The sequence below is a fragment of the Capronia epimyces genome, assembly GCF_000585565.1.
Source record: "Capronia epimyces CBS 606.96 chromosome Unknown aczIQ-supercont1.8, whole genome shotgun sequence".
NCBI lineage: Eukaryota > Fungi > Ascomycota > Eurotiomycetes > Chaetothyriales > Herpotrichiellaceae > Capronia > Capronia epimyces.
In genome coordinates this window covers 1,323,045-1,339,670 of record NW_006912911.1, presented here as the reverse complement: position 1 = coordinate 1,339,670, position 16,626 = coordinate 1,323,045, and the positions used below count along the sequence as shown (strand labels likewise).

Below are 16,626 nucleotides of genomic sequence, written 5' to 3'. Positions count from 1 at the left end.
CCTCAACTCGCGGACCTTCGGAGGCCGAAATGTACTCTGCTTGTGTCATCCTGTGGCAAGGCTGCCGTCAACCTGCCTGTCACATGACCGTGACCTTCACCCTGCGCCTCTGACAAACCTACCTGCAACCAGCATCACTTTAGGCTGCACGCCATGTCACACTGGCAGCGTAAATTCACAGCACCACCTCAACTCTTGGACTCGCCTATGGCTACGACGGCTACGATCTACTACCATCTTTTGGCACTCTCTTGACAGTATCTCCTGAACTGAAATATGTGTGCTCGGTCTTCGACTGCCTCTAGACTTGGGCCATCACCGTCCAACGGCATTACTCATTATGGCCGCTACAGCAGGGTCAACACGCACATCCCCTTCGCCATTCGAGCTCCTAATTACCTGCAACCCTCCGATACTTGAATCGTTACTTGTCCAAGTGCCGACCGAGACCATCTTCCGACTCTACCAAACCTCCTCCTCCTTACGGGACTTCTTCTCCAAGTCGCCCACCTCATGGCGGTACATCTCCTGGCGTTTATACCAGCCAACCGTCACCCCAGCACCGCCGGCGCCGGCTGCCCCTGCCGGCACACTCAATGGCCCTCGCCAGTCCAGCAACTATGCCCTCGATCAAATCCTCCTCAACATCATCAATCCTTTCAGCACGAGGCTGGTCAGCCTCGAATTGGACAACACCGCAGTCAGTGGCGCGACCTTGACCTCGACTGTCCTCATCTTGAGGAGAGATACCCTCTTACACGTGTCGGTGCGAGGCTGCAAGAACGTCTCGTTGAAGTATCATATCAATCCGTGGCTGCAGATGCACGCCCTGGCTCGAGAATCTACAGCCGCCCACGGTCCACCTGGGTTCGAGACGCTTGCGTTGCAGAGTCTATATACTTACAGGTGTCGGCATCATAGGAGACGACCGTATCTACCAAGCAGCTTGGCGCGCAAGGAGAGTGACAGCGAACCCACGCATGAATTGGTTCTCACCTGCCACAAACTGGGAATCTGGACCGATACTGCCTGGTGCACCACCCCTGGCGCTCGGTGTTATCGCAGAAGAGGATATGTCAAAATGCGGATGCCACAGGACCCTCGCGAAGTGTGGGTTGTTTATGATCGACTGTGGAGAAGTCGTAATTGGCTGGGTCCCGTGGAACAGCCCAAGGCCTCGAATGACGCTCTCGGTCGAAAACGCAAACGTGATTGTAGAAGTTGGGAGTTTGACGAAGAAGCGATCAACGGTGAGGCCATTGGAACAGGGCTTGAAGGCAAGGCGATGCCCACCCATCTCCGTGATTCTCACCGAAAGTTTGTCCAGAACATCGTCTGCCAGAATTGCTCGGCAGACATCCTCGAGAGATGCGAGCAGTGCTCGGTGATGATGCATTGTTCGGGGTGCCGGAAAACGCTTTGTGCCAGTTGCGCCTTCGACCGGCCATATTTGCGAAACAAGAATGCGCCCGAAGAAGAGAAAAACAGATTCTGGTGGGCGCCCGGTTGTGCTGTCTCTCCTTGCTCCATGCAAGACCATGATATGCCTCCTCCTGGAGCCGGGAACGGTGCTCAAGGCATCATGATGAACACACTTCCCAACATCAAGTTCAGATGGTGTTGTACCGAACCAGTCTTCTCGGGTGGAGGTGGCATCACGTTTGGTAGCAGTTTCAGTCGGGACACTGATCGTATTCGTGCAGCACCACTTCCGCCCGGGCAAGGATGGGAGGATGCCGAATTTGACCCTAATCGGCCAGAGTCTGATTCTTTCGACGCGCCGACCCTGGGGGCCCCGTCGCGAAGCCCCACCAAAGAAGGCCCTGGAGGTCGTTGGTCTTCGATCGACAGTCTTTTCCAAACTGTGGCTGCTTTGAATTGTGGAGGACACCATGCCGTCTCGGTGCCTCGCGTCTTGTGCGAAGAATGCTACAATTCCGAGCACTGGAAGGTCAAATGCAAGGCTTGTTCAACCGCGCTGTGTCTGAAGCATGACATTGGTGACCGTGCCAGGGCCAGGATCTGCGGATACAAGGATCTTGCCGTGGAAAAACAAGAATACAGGTCGCGTCAGAAGGCCCTCAAGTTACTGACGACGCTCATGCGCCACCGCAAAGAAATGCTACCCCGAAAATATGCCAATACTGAGCCTGGGGCCGGACGAAGCACAAAAACCCATGACTCTGAGGCATCACATCCGATGTCTTCCACATTTCTGCAGGTACAACCTTTGACACAGCCTCGATCCGGAGATATGGAAGGATCTGCACGGGACACGACCCCAATCCCCTCGGAGGTCGGACAGTTTTTGCGGGAACTGCGAGCTCCTTTGGTGGAGGTCGATCTGCCTCATCGACCGCTCTCGCCCGCGTCCAACAGTACTGGCCCACTCTCCCGCTCGACATCGCCCACGCCTTCGACGCATTCAATGCCACCCGCCGTCGAAGCAAGCACGGCACCTCGCCGCCGAGCCCCCTCGGAGATCCCGACGATGCCCCAATGGCAAGGTTGCCAGGCAATTTTCTGCCCCACGATTCGTCCCCCCGGAGACCACAGACGGAGATGTACAGCAGTGATGAGACAATGCGTTGAGTGCAAGATTAACGTGTGTGGTGACTGTACCAACGCACTTGATCCTCCGTGTCCCTGCAAAGGATGCCGAGCTCCACAGGCGGAAGTCGGAGGTGGCACAGGTGGCACAGGTGGCGGGCTACCCATGACCTTCACAAGTCCAAGCAGCAGCATTGCCTCGGACACTTCACTGTTTTTCTGCCCAAATTGTCGTTGGCACCGAATGCTGACAGGCAAATGCAAGCGGAAGTCAGAGATGTTCCTTCGCGCCCAGTCGGCTTCCCAGAAACTGAAGAACAAGAAAAAGAAGAAGGACAAGGTACGGAAGCCACTGGAAGAACGACGAGCCGAGTCTGGCACGCATGGGGCCACCTCAACGGCAGAAGAGGCAATTGATGGATTGGTAGAGTTCTTCACGAGTCTCAACACCCAATATCCTGGAGTAGTCCAACCTCATGACACCAGCCCCCGAGTAGGGTCTGGCTTGGAGCCTGTACCACAGACCGGCTCTGGGCAGCAGCATGACATCCAGGAATTGGAAGACATGGGTGCTTTGGCGAGGGATTTGATTCGCCGGATTCAGCGGTTGAGGGAGCAGTTCCGGCCTGGGTCGCTGGCTGCTCTCGCCTTGCCGGACATTCTAGTGCAGGATGAGGTTGATGGGCCGCGGCTTGCGGTCACGGGCGGACAAGAAGCAGGGCCGGCGCATGGGGAGGCAGTGACCAATGCGGTTGAGCTTGTCACGCCAGATGCGGCGGAGATGGATGACGACGAGGACCAAGTGGATGGAGGGGAATCGAGTACAGACTGAGACTGATCGGAGACTGATCGGGGAGGATGGCAACATGTGTGTTTTGGTGAATGTGGTGGTGATGAACAAGGCGTCTTAATGAATTTCGACGGATGACCATCATGAGTGAAATGAACAAAACAGAACAGACAACAGACCGGATATAAGATATAATCCAGTCGAGATGAGAATTCCATTGCGGTTGGGATGACAGATTGTTTTTTTCTTAAGACAACAGATGCCGGGGGAGCCAATCTGTATGGTTTCAGCCTTGGTACCTGTACTGTAGGAGTTCCCACTGATGCGCACCGATGCCCCCCGGAGGTATGTAGGCCACGATAGGCGACAGGAAGTGTAGTTTGCTTACCTTTAGGTAGGTAGCTTTAAGGGCTCCTTAGGCCTCGTCCTCCTAATGTTATGTTAGGTGCCATCTAGGTGCTGTACTCCCTACCTAATAGCATAGAGACTAAGGCCATAGGCGCTGGACTGTGTCCGGAGTACTGTAACAGCGACTGGTGGCCTAACCCTAACCCTAGGTCATAACCCTAACCCTAGGTCATTTGGGCATGGCATTTTATGCATTCCCCCCAGAGCAAGATGGGAAAGAATTATGTAAGATTAATGTTGCAATTATGCCGTCGACCACGCACCCACGCACCGGCCACCGACCAATCTTGCCGCATCTCTTGTGTCTTGTTGACATCGGATCTGGGCAAATGACTGCCGCACTGGCAGCTCTTTGCTCACTCCCAGTTTCTTCGCTCGTCCCACATATTACTGTTATTACTACTGTTAATGTACATTGGACATTGTACATACATACATACATAATAGTGTTTTGTTGTTTACCCATTCCATTCTGACAACGGTCTCGGTCTCGGTCTTTTCATTCCCCTGTTTCGTTTCATGGCGGCCCGGTATAGTTAGTTAGGAGGCACAGGACCAGCTCCGGTTTCCCTTGGCTGGATTCCGCATTTTTCGAGAGAGAGAAATGTCGAGCCGTCAGGATGCCGTCGCAGTTGCAGACGCAGACGCAAACGGAAACGCAGACACAAACGCAAACGTAAACGAGAAGAACGTCAACGCAGACGCAAGGGCAAACGAGAAGACTGCCTCGGAGCCGAATTCCAATTCCTTCTTCGAGTCGGCCAAGCGGTCCAACACCAACACCAACAAAAAAGCGAAAGCAAAGCTCCCCCCGATTCTGGACCACTTCAACGCAAAGGATCTCAAAGAACTGTTCAAATCGTCCGTGGCAGTATGGATCTTGACGCTGTTCATCGTCATCAACCCGACGTTGCGGGCCGAAGGCCAAGCCCTGTTCTTTGGAAGCATCGTGCTCTTCATCGCTCCTCCTTCCGGCATCGTCTTGCTCCAGGTCATGATTGGCGCCACCATCCTGCTGGGAATGGCGCTGGGCTGGTGTTGGGGCCTCATCACCATGAAGGCAGCCCTGGCCGCCAGGTCTCAGGCCGAGACCAATGTGCGCCTGGGCCAGCTTCAGCAGGAGGCGACTCGAAACGCCACCAACGTGGCCCAGTTGACGGGACAAACCTCCTACGCCCAGATTTTGATCTACGACGGCTTCATGCTTGATGCGCGAGTCACCGCCGTCTACTTCTGCATGATCTGTCTCTTCATCTATCTCTTTGTAAGTCGGCCCCCATCCCAGCTGATCCTTGGTCGCCATCCTCACAAAAGTCTACAGGCACGTCTGCGTGTCGCGGCCCCGAAGCTAGTGCTGGTGCAAATGTTTGGCATCATTGTCGCCGATATCTTCTTGACCACAGGGCCTATCCTCCCTTCGTTTGTGCCACTGATCCCTACTACTTTAATCAAACCTGCGGCGACTGCGGTCGCGGTGGGCACCGTCTGCAATATCCTGTTCTTTCCCAAATCGACATCGCACATCGTATTGAGCAACGTCAAGGAACTGATTGTCCCAATGGCCGAGTTTATCGACGCATGCCGAATCGGGATTGGGAACTCTCAAGGACCAATGGATCTTGACCGGCTACGGAAAGCCAAAGCATCTGGCATTGCGAGTTACAAAGCCCTCGAATCACAGCTGGCCTTTCTCCCTCTGGACGTCTCCTTCGGTCGTTGGAACGCCGAGGATATCGCGCTCCTGACGAAACCATTGAAGCATGTCTTCATTGCGTTCGCTGCCCTTGTCGAATCTCAGATCACTCGTGTCGAGGCCGGTGTTCGGATGACTCGTCTTCGTGAGCATGCAGAGGCGTACGAGAAAGGGGACACTCCAGGCAATCAGCCCAGATTTGGCCATCACCAGCTCGCCCAGCAGCTTGACTTTGCACGGTTATTCCAGAACGCCGAATCGGAAGAGTTGGTCATGAAGAGCCTGGCGGCTCTCCAAGAGACCAGTGATCCTCTTCTGAGCACTTGCACGGCCGCCATAGAAGGGGTGGCGGAGGCGTTAACCATGGTCAACGAGAAGAAATTCTATGGCCGACCGTCACCGGAAGCATATCAGACTGCCCGCAGGAAGCATAGCGAGATCCTTCAATCGCTGCGCCAGGAATCCAAGACCTTTGTGGCGCAAACTCCTCCACGGCTCCTCGATCCCCACTCCCACTATTTCGACGAGCACGGCTTCTTTGATCCACCTCCGAACAGCGGCATGTCACCCATGCGAGGCGTCGTCCTCGGCTTGATCCTCGAAGAGCGCATCCTCAGCCTCGCGCGCGCCCTGGAGCATCTGGTCGCCCAGGTCGTGAAACTGGAAGAGGAAAGAACCCAGGCCAGGGTGTGGCTACCCACGGGACTGCGACATCTGGCATCTTGGGTCTTTGGCCGGGAATCCACCCCCCAGGTGACGCCCGTGAACCCGGAGCTAGAACGAGAGCGCGAGGAGTCGGACCCAGCACTCCGGCGCCAACCAACCCGCCAGATCAGCAAGAACAGTGTGCAGCCTGCAAAGTCGGTTGCCGAGCCCGAGGCCACTCCCACGGCGGCCGACCAGCTTGAAACCATCCACCTTCGTCGAGGCAAAACCCGTAGCCGCACGGGTCGCTTTCTGCTGGGTGTGACCAAGTGGTTCTCCAACACCGAAGGCATGTTTGCTCTCCGAGTGCTAATTGTGACCATTGCCCTGGGCATTCCCGCCGTCCTCCCTTCCAGTGCCGGGTTCTATTTCCGGGAAAAAGGATTGTGGGGGTTGATCATGGCACAGATTACCCTCGTCCCCTATGCGGCAGATTTCACCTGGGGTCTCATTCTGCGTATGGTCGGCACGGTGATTGGGGGTATCTTGGGCATGCTTGCCTGGTATATCGGAGCTGGAAACGGACCGGGCAGCCCCTATGGAATCGCGGCCGTCATGATTCCGTTCATCATCGTTTACATGTGGCTTCGGCTCTTTGGGCCTCCAGCCTTCTTTCAGGCATCTGTGATCGCGACGGCAACCACTTACCTCACGGTGGCGTACAGCTGGGTAGACACCCATATCCCCAGCTATGGCAACCCCGGCGTGGGCTATACCGTTTTCTGGCGGCGGATGCTGCTGGTTATGATCGGGTTCGGGGCGGCCGCAATCGTCATGTACTTCCCTCGCCCACCTTCAGCAGGTCGCCATTACCGGAAGGTGCTGTCTAGGACGCTGTCCGGTTTCCAGGATCTCTACGCCCTTTTCGTCACGGAATTTACCCAGGATGCAGCCAAGCGAGGGTCGAATCCGGATCTGCTGTCGAGCCTGGAAAAGGCCAGCATCGGGACCGCAGATACGTTGGGGGCCATTGCCGGCCCCATCCAGCTCCTACGCTTTGAGTTCTCCTCGTCCGACTTTACCGCCGCCGGCCTGTCACGGATCACGACGCTGGCCGGCAACGCGAATTTCCACCTGTCCCAATTGTTTACCTATTCATCGGGTCTTCCGGACGTATTCAAGAAGCGGTTCAGGCTGCTCTCGGGCGCGTTTGGCGAGCACTTTGTGGGGGACTTGATGTCGGTGCTGAGTCTGTTGAGTCACAGCCTGCAGACGGGAGAAGCTTTGCCCAACGTGCTCCCCTCGCCTCTGATGGTCCGGGCATTCCGAGATCGCATTGTCAAGGTGCAGGCCCACACTCACGGGCCGGCGGATACTTCCCTCTCCCAGCGTAACGACCGGGTTGGTGTTGGTGCCGGTCGGATACAGGAAGAGCATGTCGGAAAATTGCTTGGGCCCGTGACGCGGCAGCTGATTGAGCGCAAGGAGGAGGGGTTTCGCAAGTATTGTGTGGCCATGTCGGCTCTGGTGGGGTTGTTGACCGCGCTGGACGAAATGGTGCTGGTGGTCAAGGAGGAATTGGGCGAGAGTCACCTGGTCGACATTGAGAGCTGGGGGGCCTTTGAGGCCGACTCGGAAGATCAGGTCGAGGGGGAGGTGGAAGTCGACGGGGAGGGAAAGATTGATGGGGTGAAAGCGTAGAGAGTAGAGCGCCAGTCCTGCCATCGAGCAGCTGGCATCTGGCATCTGGTATCTGGCATCTAGTTGGATATTTTCTTGATCGAAGATGGCGCAGGCACCACCCTCGTATCTCGTACTGTAGGACGCACCTTAGCCAACTGCTGAACGTTTACTCTGTACTCCGTATGTACCACACACCGTGTATCTGTCCATCCGCTATTTCAAACCAGGTATAAGTTAGCTACCAGTGCCCATATTTGCAGGGACGGTTACAGTGATTAATGTTGTCGACGCGAATCAAGCAGCAAGGGTTAGCTAAGGAGGCTCGCGTTTTCACCTCGGCCTTAAGACTACTAGTATTACTGCTTCTTTCTTCTTTCTACCATGTATCCTTCTCTGTCCTTCTCCCTCGATTACGATTGCCCTTCCAGTCCGGCTCCAGGCCATTCACCCGGCCATGGTGCAATCTGCCCTTCGAACCCTCCTGCGATGCCCACCAGCTCGACCGCGTCTCTGTGTGTACAGAGCACAGTCTCGAAGCGGGCGGGCGGGACATTGTCATCCATGGCGGCGGGCCTTTTCAGACAGCTCAGAGTCGGCGACGGCGACGACATCGAGGGGGTCTCAGGGTACGGGCGCAGAAGGGACCGAACACTTCCTGGGCGGCGTGTTCGTCGGCACTGGGGCGGTACTTACGGTGCTCTACTATTCTGGCGGGCTATCGGCGCTTGAACCCAATCCCAAACAACCTGAAGACGCAGGACGAGATATAGGCTCGACCTCAACCTCGACCTCGCCCCTCGAGTCCGTCTCTGCGCCACAATACGACCTCTCCGAGTCCAACATCCTCGGCGCGCAGCAGGAATTTGTGGGCATTCTCAGTGCCGACGGCGTGGATGACACGCTCAGCGCGCGCATCGCCCGCTCCAGCACCGACTGGTCGCCCGCGCCACGCGGCGAGCTCGACCGACCATGTCTGATCGTGTACCCGCAGACGACAGACGACGTGAGCCGCATCGTGCAAGTCTGCCATCGGCGGCGCCTGCCCATCATCGCGTTCGGCGGCGGCACGAGTCTCGAAGCGACTCTCGCGGCGATCCACGGCGAAGTGTGCATTGATTTCCGGCGCATGAACCGAGTGCTGGAGGTGCACGAGCGCGACCTCGACGTGACCGTGCAGCCGGGCGTCAGCTACCTCGAGCTCAACGAGCTCCTTGCCCGGCACGGCCTGTTCTTCCCGCCGGATCCGGGCCCCGGCGCCCAGATCGGCGGCATGATCGCCCAAGGCTGTTCCGGCACATCGGCGTACCGCCACGGCACGGTCAAGGACTGGGTGCTGGGGTTGACCGTGGTGCTGGCCGACGGGACGGTGATCAAGACGCGACGCAGGCCCAAAAAATCCTCCGCCGGCTACGATCTGACTCGTCTCTTCGTCGGGTCGGAAGGCACGTTGGGCCTCGTGACGGAAGCGACGCTGAAACTGACCAGTAAGCCGGACAACGTGCGAGTTGCCGTGGTCTCGTTCCCGACCGTTCAGCACGCCGTCGACGCCGCGGTCCAAATGGTCCAGAAGAGTCTTCCGCTCGGGGCGCTCGAGTTGCTGGACGGCCCGTCCATGCGCGCCATCAACCGATCGGGATACTGCCACAAGGATTTTGACGAGGCGCCGGCCTTGTTTCTCAAGTTCGAGGGTTCTGACGCCGTCGTGGCCGAGCAGGTCGACGTGGTCCGCGCGATCGCAAGGGACGCCGACTGTCGTTCCTTCCAGTTCGGCAAGGACCAGGAAGAGTCGGATGCGCTGTGGCAGGCCAGGAAGACCATGCTCTGGAGTTTGATGACGTTGAAGCGTGACCCCGACGACAAGTTCCTCGGCACCGATCTGGCCGTGCCGATTTCGCGTTTGGCCCAGGTGGTCGAGGTGACGAATCGCAAACTGGCCGAGAGCGGACTGGTGGGTGCGTGCTGTGGCCATGTCGGAGACGGTGAGTTGAAGTCCTCAGTTTTGGATTGGTGGATGTTGCGGTACCCTATCAACATGAATCATGTCAAGTTCTCCTGACCATGACTGATCATGTCATGTATCCTTGTAGGCAACGTCCATGCCGCCATCTTCTACAACCCGGCGGAAAAAGAGAAGGCGGAAAAGCTGGTGCTGGAAGTCGAACAGTTTGGGATCCAAGCCGACGGCACCATCACCGGCGAACACGGCATCGGGCTGGAAAAGCGAGACCGGCTAATCGACGAGTTGGGGGTGGACGCGGTCGACACGATGCGGAGGCTCAAGGTCGGGTTGGATCCGTTGGGACTTTTGAATCCGGAGAAGGTGGTGCGGTTGAGTCCTGCTTCGAGGGGATAGATGTTTGCCATAACATAGCCTACGGCAGGGTCATTATCGAAAGTCGAGCGGTTGAGTCCTGCTCCGAGTTTGCCTTGACGTAGCCTTACGAGCCGGGTCATTCATCGAAAGTCGAGCGGTTGCACGAGTCCAAGCAGCTGTGCCCGTGAGTATTGTGAATTCTGTTGAGTTGTGGTCTAATAGGAATAGGAGACGGTTACGTTGAGGTGTCTAAGATGATTGCAATAGGGAGATCCTCCTCATCCTCCTCCTCGCCATTTACAGCAGTTTGATATGGCGAGAAGTGCCGTGCGTACCTGTACCTAAACCTATACCTGTACCTGTACCTGTACCTGTACCACCACACTAATATCATATCAGACACAACAGCCTTGTCTTGACTAGCAGACCGAGCATCTTATTTGATCTACCATCTACCATCTACCCAAGCACTGGGGTGGTAAACAGTGCAGTGGAAGGCAGTGCTCCATATACACCTTAGGTAGATATATACATATATTTTATCCATTCCAGTCACGTAGCACGTAGCACCTAGTCAGTATAGGATGTAGCATCTAGGATCTAGGATCTAGGAGCTAGGATCTAGCACCTAGCATATAGCATATAACCTCTAGTATATAGTCTCTAGCATATAGTCTCTAGCATATAGTCTCTAGCATATAGTCTCTAGCATATAGTCTCTAGCATATAGCACATAGTATCTAGGATGTAGCATCTAGCATCTAGCCTCTAGAATCTAGCACCCAGTCCACCCAGTCAGTGTAGGTTCTAGCATCCAGCATCTAGCATCTAGCCTCTAGCACCTAGTCTCTAGGATCTAGTCCGTATAGAATGTAGCACCTATATTCTAGCCTCGAGCACCTAGCCAGTATAGAAGCTAGAATCTAGGATGTAGCATGTAGCATGTAGGATCTAGCATCTAGCATCTGATCTAGCATCTGATCTCAATGTCGGCTCCGACTCAGGACTTCGACTCGGCAGATTGCAACTCCTTCGTATCAGGACTCCCCCTCGCCGAGTGCAACTCCTCGACTCAGGACTTCGACTCCCCCTCGCCAGATAACTCCTTCGTATCAGCAATACGCACGACATATTTCGTAGCACTGGCTTTCCCTTCCTTGAGATTCCTCAACGCCTCCTCCACACCGCCCAGGCCGCCGGGCACGACGGTATGCGGGTGCGGGGCGAGCAGGCCGTCCTTGAGGCCGAGCTCGAACAGCCGGAACCAGGCGTATCCGAAATCCTTGTCTTTGTCGTGTACGGAGCCGACCATGGTGTAGGATTTGTGGACGGTGGGGGGGATGTCGGGATCGTCGAGGACGTCGCCTAGAACGAGGGTCAGATGGCCGCCACCGACACCACCGACACCACCACCGGCATCACCACCGGCACCACCACCGACATGATCATCACCACCGCCACTGGCGGCGGCACCAGCACCGCCCTGCCCTTGCGTGGCAAACACTTGACAGATATTCCGGTACGATGACTTGGCCTTCTCGCTCACGGCGTCAAAGGCATATTCCAGCCTCTGGCCGGGCGGGACGGCGTTCCTGATGTCGCGGACGACATGGTCATTGGGCTGGCGATAGTCGACGACGACGTCTCCGCGGGCCGGGTCCAGCAGGCCCTGGACGAACGGGATGCCGTTCCCGGCGACGGCGATGATGGGATGGATACCCGCCCAGCGGGCCAGCTGGACGGCGTAGGCGCCAACCGCGCTGGCGGCGCCGTAGACGACGATGCCGCCTCGCGGCAGTCGATCCGGGTGGAAGCGCGCCACCCACGGCTCCGGCAGGCCCAGGCTGGCGAACAGGCCCAGCGCGGCCGTCATGGCCGCCAGTGGTATGGTGGCGGCGGCCTCGAACGACACGTGCGGCGGCAGGTGGAAGGTCGCGTGGTCGGCTGCCAGCGCGTACTCGGCGTACGAGCCGGCCGGCGTCATCATCTGATGGAAGGCGGCGACGCGGTCGCCCGGCTTGAACTGCGTCACGGCCGCGCCCACCGCCGCCACCACGCCGGCCATGTCGTCGCCTTGGTTGGTGCCGTTGTCGCGCTCGCGCCAGAACGGCACTTTCCAGTCTTTCGGGTTCGTGCCCGCCACGGCCACTTGGATCAGCACTTCGTTTTCTCGCGGCTGGGGGATCGTGGTGCGGTGCACCGTTACTCGGAGAGGGGAGAACACGAGCGCTTCTAGCATCGTGTTGGGAAGAGTCGACATTTTTGGTTGCTGTTGTGGTCGCTGTTGTGGTCGTTGTGCTGTCGTGGTCGTGGTCGTGGTCGTTGGTTGCTGTCGCTGTCGCTGTTGCTGTCGTGGCCGTGGTCGTCGGGCACCTAGTCTCGTGATCTTCTATGCCGTGGCGCTCTTCAAGTCGTTAAGGTAGGGTAGGGTCAATTTCGTGCCTATAGTAGCGAAGACGGAGGACTGATATCTGATATCTGATATCAATCCAACTGTTGTAGTGGTGGGATTAATTGCCCTCGGAATAGCTTAACCAAGGCTCGGATCGGATGTGCCGTTACCGTAATAGTTACCGGAAAGCTCAATCTCCTTCTCCTTGATCGAGAGGAATCGAATGTCGTCTCGTCTCTGAGCTATGCTGCGGTGGACGAGGAGATGCTGGTAGGTAGGTAGGTGGGCAACGTAGTTTGATATCCAGCTAGTCAGACTGGACTTCATACTATTAAATAGTTTTTATTATTGATTTCATTTGAATATGATATCACCAATATGGAATTAATTAGTAATGATGCCTGTGTTTGTAGATCTGAGACCGTCCGTATCCATGTTGTGCCGTACATAATTTTATATCCTTCTATCCACAAGTTGGCCACTGTACCACTGTACTGGACTGAATGAATATGTCTGCAAAAGGTACATGGTAATTAGGCTACGGCTATAAGCGGGTGAGATCAAACATATCTCTCTTACTATATAATTACATACTCTTATTGTTGAGGAGGTCGATGTTGTGTCGTGTCCTAACTACGGATAGCTAGGCACTGTTGGGCCGAGACAAAGCCTAAGTCTTCTTTCTGCCGCGGTTCGGGTTCGACAAGGCTGTCTGTCTCGAGTGTCTAGTCTCTGCGAGGCTCGCCTGGGGTCCGGAGACGCCCACTTCGATAAATAAAGTTGAATCGTCCCGTCTAACAAGAATCGACTGGTGTTCATGTCACAGATGGTCTTTCCGTCTGCCTTGCTGCCTAGCACTCTAGTACTTTCCTGGATCGTAGGGTTGTGGATGAGTACAATATAGGTACGGATACAGTAATCAGGATTTCATCCGTCCACCTCACCTCACACCCTCTCCCCGTCTTCGACGAGATAGGCAGGTCCAAACTCCGGAGGGAATGGGAATGCACTGGACGGAGATACTGTCTAAGCCCGGAAAGACAGTCAAAGGTCGGAGATACCAGGCCCTATTTATTGAATGATGGTGATGGCGATGGCAATGGCAGCGGCGCAAATTGTCTCGTTGAGTTGTATCTCGCTACCTGTAAATTCCTGGGAGCTCGATCCGGTCTACAGGAAAAGGAGGGCCATCATCCGCAATCAACGGAAATACAAACAAACAAGGCCAACTGCTAGCATGGCTTCGCCTTCTTCGTCCAAGACCATCGTCTTGATTACCGGTTAGTTTGCATGGCAGTGTAGTGTTTACAGACAGACAGATCTTCTTCAGGCTTGAACTGGACGTCATGTCTATCTAACCCCATCCCATCCCTGAAGCGTGTCTGACTTCACCGGGCTGACGTTCCGAATCTTCTTCCGTCATCTAGGAGCGAACTCGGGCGTCGGCTACGCGATAGCCAAGGTCCTGGTGAGCACTTCGCCAAAGTACCATGTCATCATGGGCAGCCGGAACCGCGAAAACGGCCGCAAAGCACAGGAGACGCTGGAGCAGGAGTTGGAGCAAGCATCGACCTCGAACCCGAACCCGACGAGTTCTCTGCTCAAAGGCACCCTGTCAACGGTGACCCTGGACGTGACAGACCAAGCGTCCGTCGATGCAGCAGTGCGCCATGTCACAGATACATTTGGCAGGTTGGACGTGCTGGTAAACAATGCGGGCGTCTATGTGCCGGGAAAAGAGGATGGCATCCCCAACAGCAGCAGCAGCAGCAGCAGCAGCAGCAGCCTCACCCAGCAGCTCGAGCAGACCCTTCCGACAAACGTGATCGGCGTGGCTCGGGTCACAGAGTCATTCAACCCGCTTCTGATACCGTCCGAGTCCGAGTCAGAGCCAAAGCCAGAGCCACGCCTGCAGTCGCCGTACCTGCTGCATATCACCAGCAGTCTTGGGTCGTTGGCTTTGGCTGAGGACCTCACGTACTCCGTGCGTGCGACGGCGTACCGAGCCAGCAAGGCCGCGCTGAATATGTTGGCTGTGCAGGATGCCAAGGTGCTGGCCGCTCACGGCGTCAAAGTCTTCGCCGTCTGTCCGGGTCTGGTTCGCTCGAATCTTCGCGGCAAGGATGAGCAGTCCAGAAGTGCTGGCGGGGCTGCACAAGACCCGGAAGTGTCGGGCCAGCTGATTCTGGATATTGTCGAGGGGAAAAGGGACAGTCATGTCGGCAAGTTCGTCTACAAGGACGGAGTGAGGCCTTGGTAGTGACACGAACCTGTCGAACGGTCAACTCTGACCATCAAACCCCAAAATCACGCACATCAATTCTGACCATCAAGCTCCCAAATCACAAACAGCAATTCTCATTATTATGTGATACAGTCTCTCTTGGATCTCTGTGCTCTCATGATTCATCCCGCCGTAGCCATCACCGACTCCATCCAAGGATAGATGCTCTCATTCGCAGGAGGATATCCCATATGGAACAGCCGGTCGTAGAAGCGGCCTTCTTTGGGTCGTCCATAGTTCATCAACAACACGCTGTCTTCAATCGGCATGAGGCCGTCCCAGGTGCCGTTGACAAGAAGCAATCGGCAGCAAGGCCTGTTCAGTAACCCACTCTCGACCAGACTGAAGTCTTTCTGCGCCTTCTCGAGAAGCTCCTCCCAGTCCTGGTAGCCGTATTTCGCCACATAGGCCTCGCTGAGAACAAACGGGTATTCATGGTCGTCCACGTGCTCGAGCCATTCTCGCGACAGAAACAAGTGGCTACCAGCTCCCTGTCCGATGCTTCCCGCCAGTCGTGAGTGGTGCGTATGCGCGACCCGGATGGCGTAGTACCCGCCAGCCGATAGTCCCCACGCGATGCATTTCTGCATGTTGAGGTAATGCTGCTGATCCATCCAGTCCAGGATGGAACTAAACAACCGATCTGGAGACTGGGGATCGCGCCGCGCAGCAGGACAATCTGCAGTCCCGGGGATCTCGGTGATCACGCAGCCCCACCCACGAGCGAGGAACTCGTCAGTTCGCTATACGGGTCCGTTAGTGTGTCTAGTGTGTCGAGGCATGTAAGAAAGAAGAAGAGAAGGAGGAGGAGGAGGAGGAGGAGGAGGAGGAGGAAAACTGCTTACTCCGGTGTTGTCTGGTCGATGGCCGTCAAGCCCCGTGATCAGCAACACGACAGGACATTTGTTGGTGCTGCTTGCTCCTGAAGGTAGTCTGACGTACAACGGTATATCTGTCCCGTCTTCACCTTGGGCGGCAAGGTGAGGGATCACTATCTCTTTGATCGGGTCTGCCCAAAGACTTGCTCCCCGCAAGTAGACCTGCTTCTGGTTCTCGAACATCTTCCTCTTCAACCCTGTCCCGGCGTCGACCGAGGGGAACCTGGAGATGCGGTAGACGCACGCCGCCCGCTTGAAGAGCTCCGCGGCTTTGGCACGGTCCGACGCCTGAGCCGACATGGCGGCATCGGTGAGTCTCTCGGCCGTGGGCAGAAAGTACTCGGTGTACGAGTCCGAGTAAGCATCATTAACATCATCCTCAATCAGTTTCTCAAAAATGGGCGCAAAGTCTTCGAGTTTGCCGTCATGGAAGGGGTAGACACCCAAGCTGCAGGGAAGCTTCCACTTCGTCTCCCACAGAGCCTTCACCCCGCTCAGGTGAGGATAGCGTTGATGAAATCTCTCGCCGAGAGTCCAGTTGGTCATTTTGGCAGGGACATGCACCGAAGTGGAGGAGATGAGAGAAAGTACTTTTCCCCCAGAAACTCACCAGACGACAGATTAATTATATGCTGTTCAGGAACCCCAGAAGGCCTTAGGCCTTAATGCCCGGTAGGCGGCCTGAAAAGACGGTGTGACAATGCCAGGCCCTGGTAAACAATGAGGGTGCGGCCACATATGCTCTTAGTGGTTCAATTACTGCTAGTATACTCCTAGTCCTAGCTAGTCCTAACCTGGTTTACAGAGAAGGTTTGCCGAATGGTACTTGGCGCGTCTTTAGTGCTGTACTGCAGTGAGTGACGCCCGTGGAGCGTCGCAGGGACAGTCAAGCCAGACACGGCGTCGAGTCGATCTTTCCATCGCGTTCATGATTTCGCTCATTATCCAGGCAACCGTTTTCTAACCATCTCCTCCACGGCAGCACTCTA

The 16,626-nt window shown here is 56.0% G+C and overlaps 6 protein-coding genes across 6 annotated transcripts; 4 read left to right on the top strand and 2 right to left on the bottom strand.

Moving 5' to 3' along the window:
* Nucleotides 1-340: 340 nt before the first annotated feature.
* On the top strand, nt 341-3,382 carry A1O3_08891 (uncharacterized protein; the record flags this gene model as incomplete). The annotated part of the gene is made up of 1 exon (XM_007738987.1): nt 341-3,382. The coding sequence occupies one exon, from the start codon at nt 341-343 to the stop codon at nt 3,380-3,382; it is 3,042 nt and encodes a 1,013-aa protein (XP_007737177.1).
* Nucleotides 3,383-4,352: 970 nt separating this feature from the next.
* A1O3_08890 (uncharacterized protein) lies at nt 4,353-7,787 on the top strand (the record flags this gene model as incomplete). The annotated part of the gene is made up of 2 exons (XM_007738986.1): nt 4,353-5,012; nt 5,070-7,787. 2 exons carry the CDS (start codon nt 4,353-4,355, stop codon nt 7,785-7,787), a joined length of 3,378 nt encoding a protein of 1,125 aa, XP_007737176.1.
* Nucleotides 7,788-8,223: 436 nt separating this feature from the next.
* A1O3_08889 (uncharacterized protein) lies at nt 8,224-10,122 on the top strand (the record flags this gene model as incomplete). The annotated part of the gene is made up of 2 exons (XM_007738985.1): nt 8,224-9,748; nt 9,857-10,122. The coding sequence occupies 2 exons, from the start codon at nt 8,224-8,226 to the stop codon at nt 10,120-10,122; spliced, it is 1,791 nt and encodes a 596-aa protein (XP_007737175.1).
* A 1,033-nt stretch (nt 10,123-11,155) lies between these two features.
* On the bottom strand, nt 11,156-12,322 carry A1O3_08888 (uncharacterized protein; the record flags this gene model as incomplete). The annotated part of the gene is made up of 2 exons (XM_007738984.1): nt 11,156-11,448; nt 11,563-12,322. The coding sequence occupies 2 exons, from the start codon at nt 12,320-12,322 to the stop codon at nt 11,156-11,158; spliced, it is 1,053 nt and encodes a 350-aa protein (XP_007737174.1).
* Nucleotides 12,323-13,712: 1,390 nt separating this feature from the next.
* Nucleotides 13,713-14,735, top strand: A1O3_08887 (uncharacterized protein; the record flags this gene model as incomplete). Its single annotated transcript, XM_007738983.1, has 2 exons — nt 13,713-13,755; nt 13,903-14,735. The coding sequence occupies 2 exons, from the start codon at nt 13,713-13,715 to the stop codon at nt 14,733-14,735; spliced, it is 876 nt and encodes a 291-aa protein (XP_007737173.1).
* Nucleotides 14,736-14,881: 146 nt separating this feature from the next.
* On the bottom strand, nt 14,882-16,183 carry A1O3_08886 (uncharacterized protein; the record flags this gene model as incomplete). The annotated part of the gene is made up of 2 exons (XM_007738982.1): nt 14,882-15,502; nt 15,605-16,183. 2 exons carry the CDS (start codon nt 16,181-16,183, stop codon nt 14,882-14,884), a joined length of 1,200 nt encoding a protein of 399 aa, XP_007737172.1.
* Between the last annotated feature and the right edge of the window lie 443 nt (nt 16,184-16,626).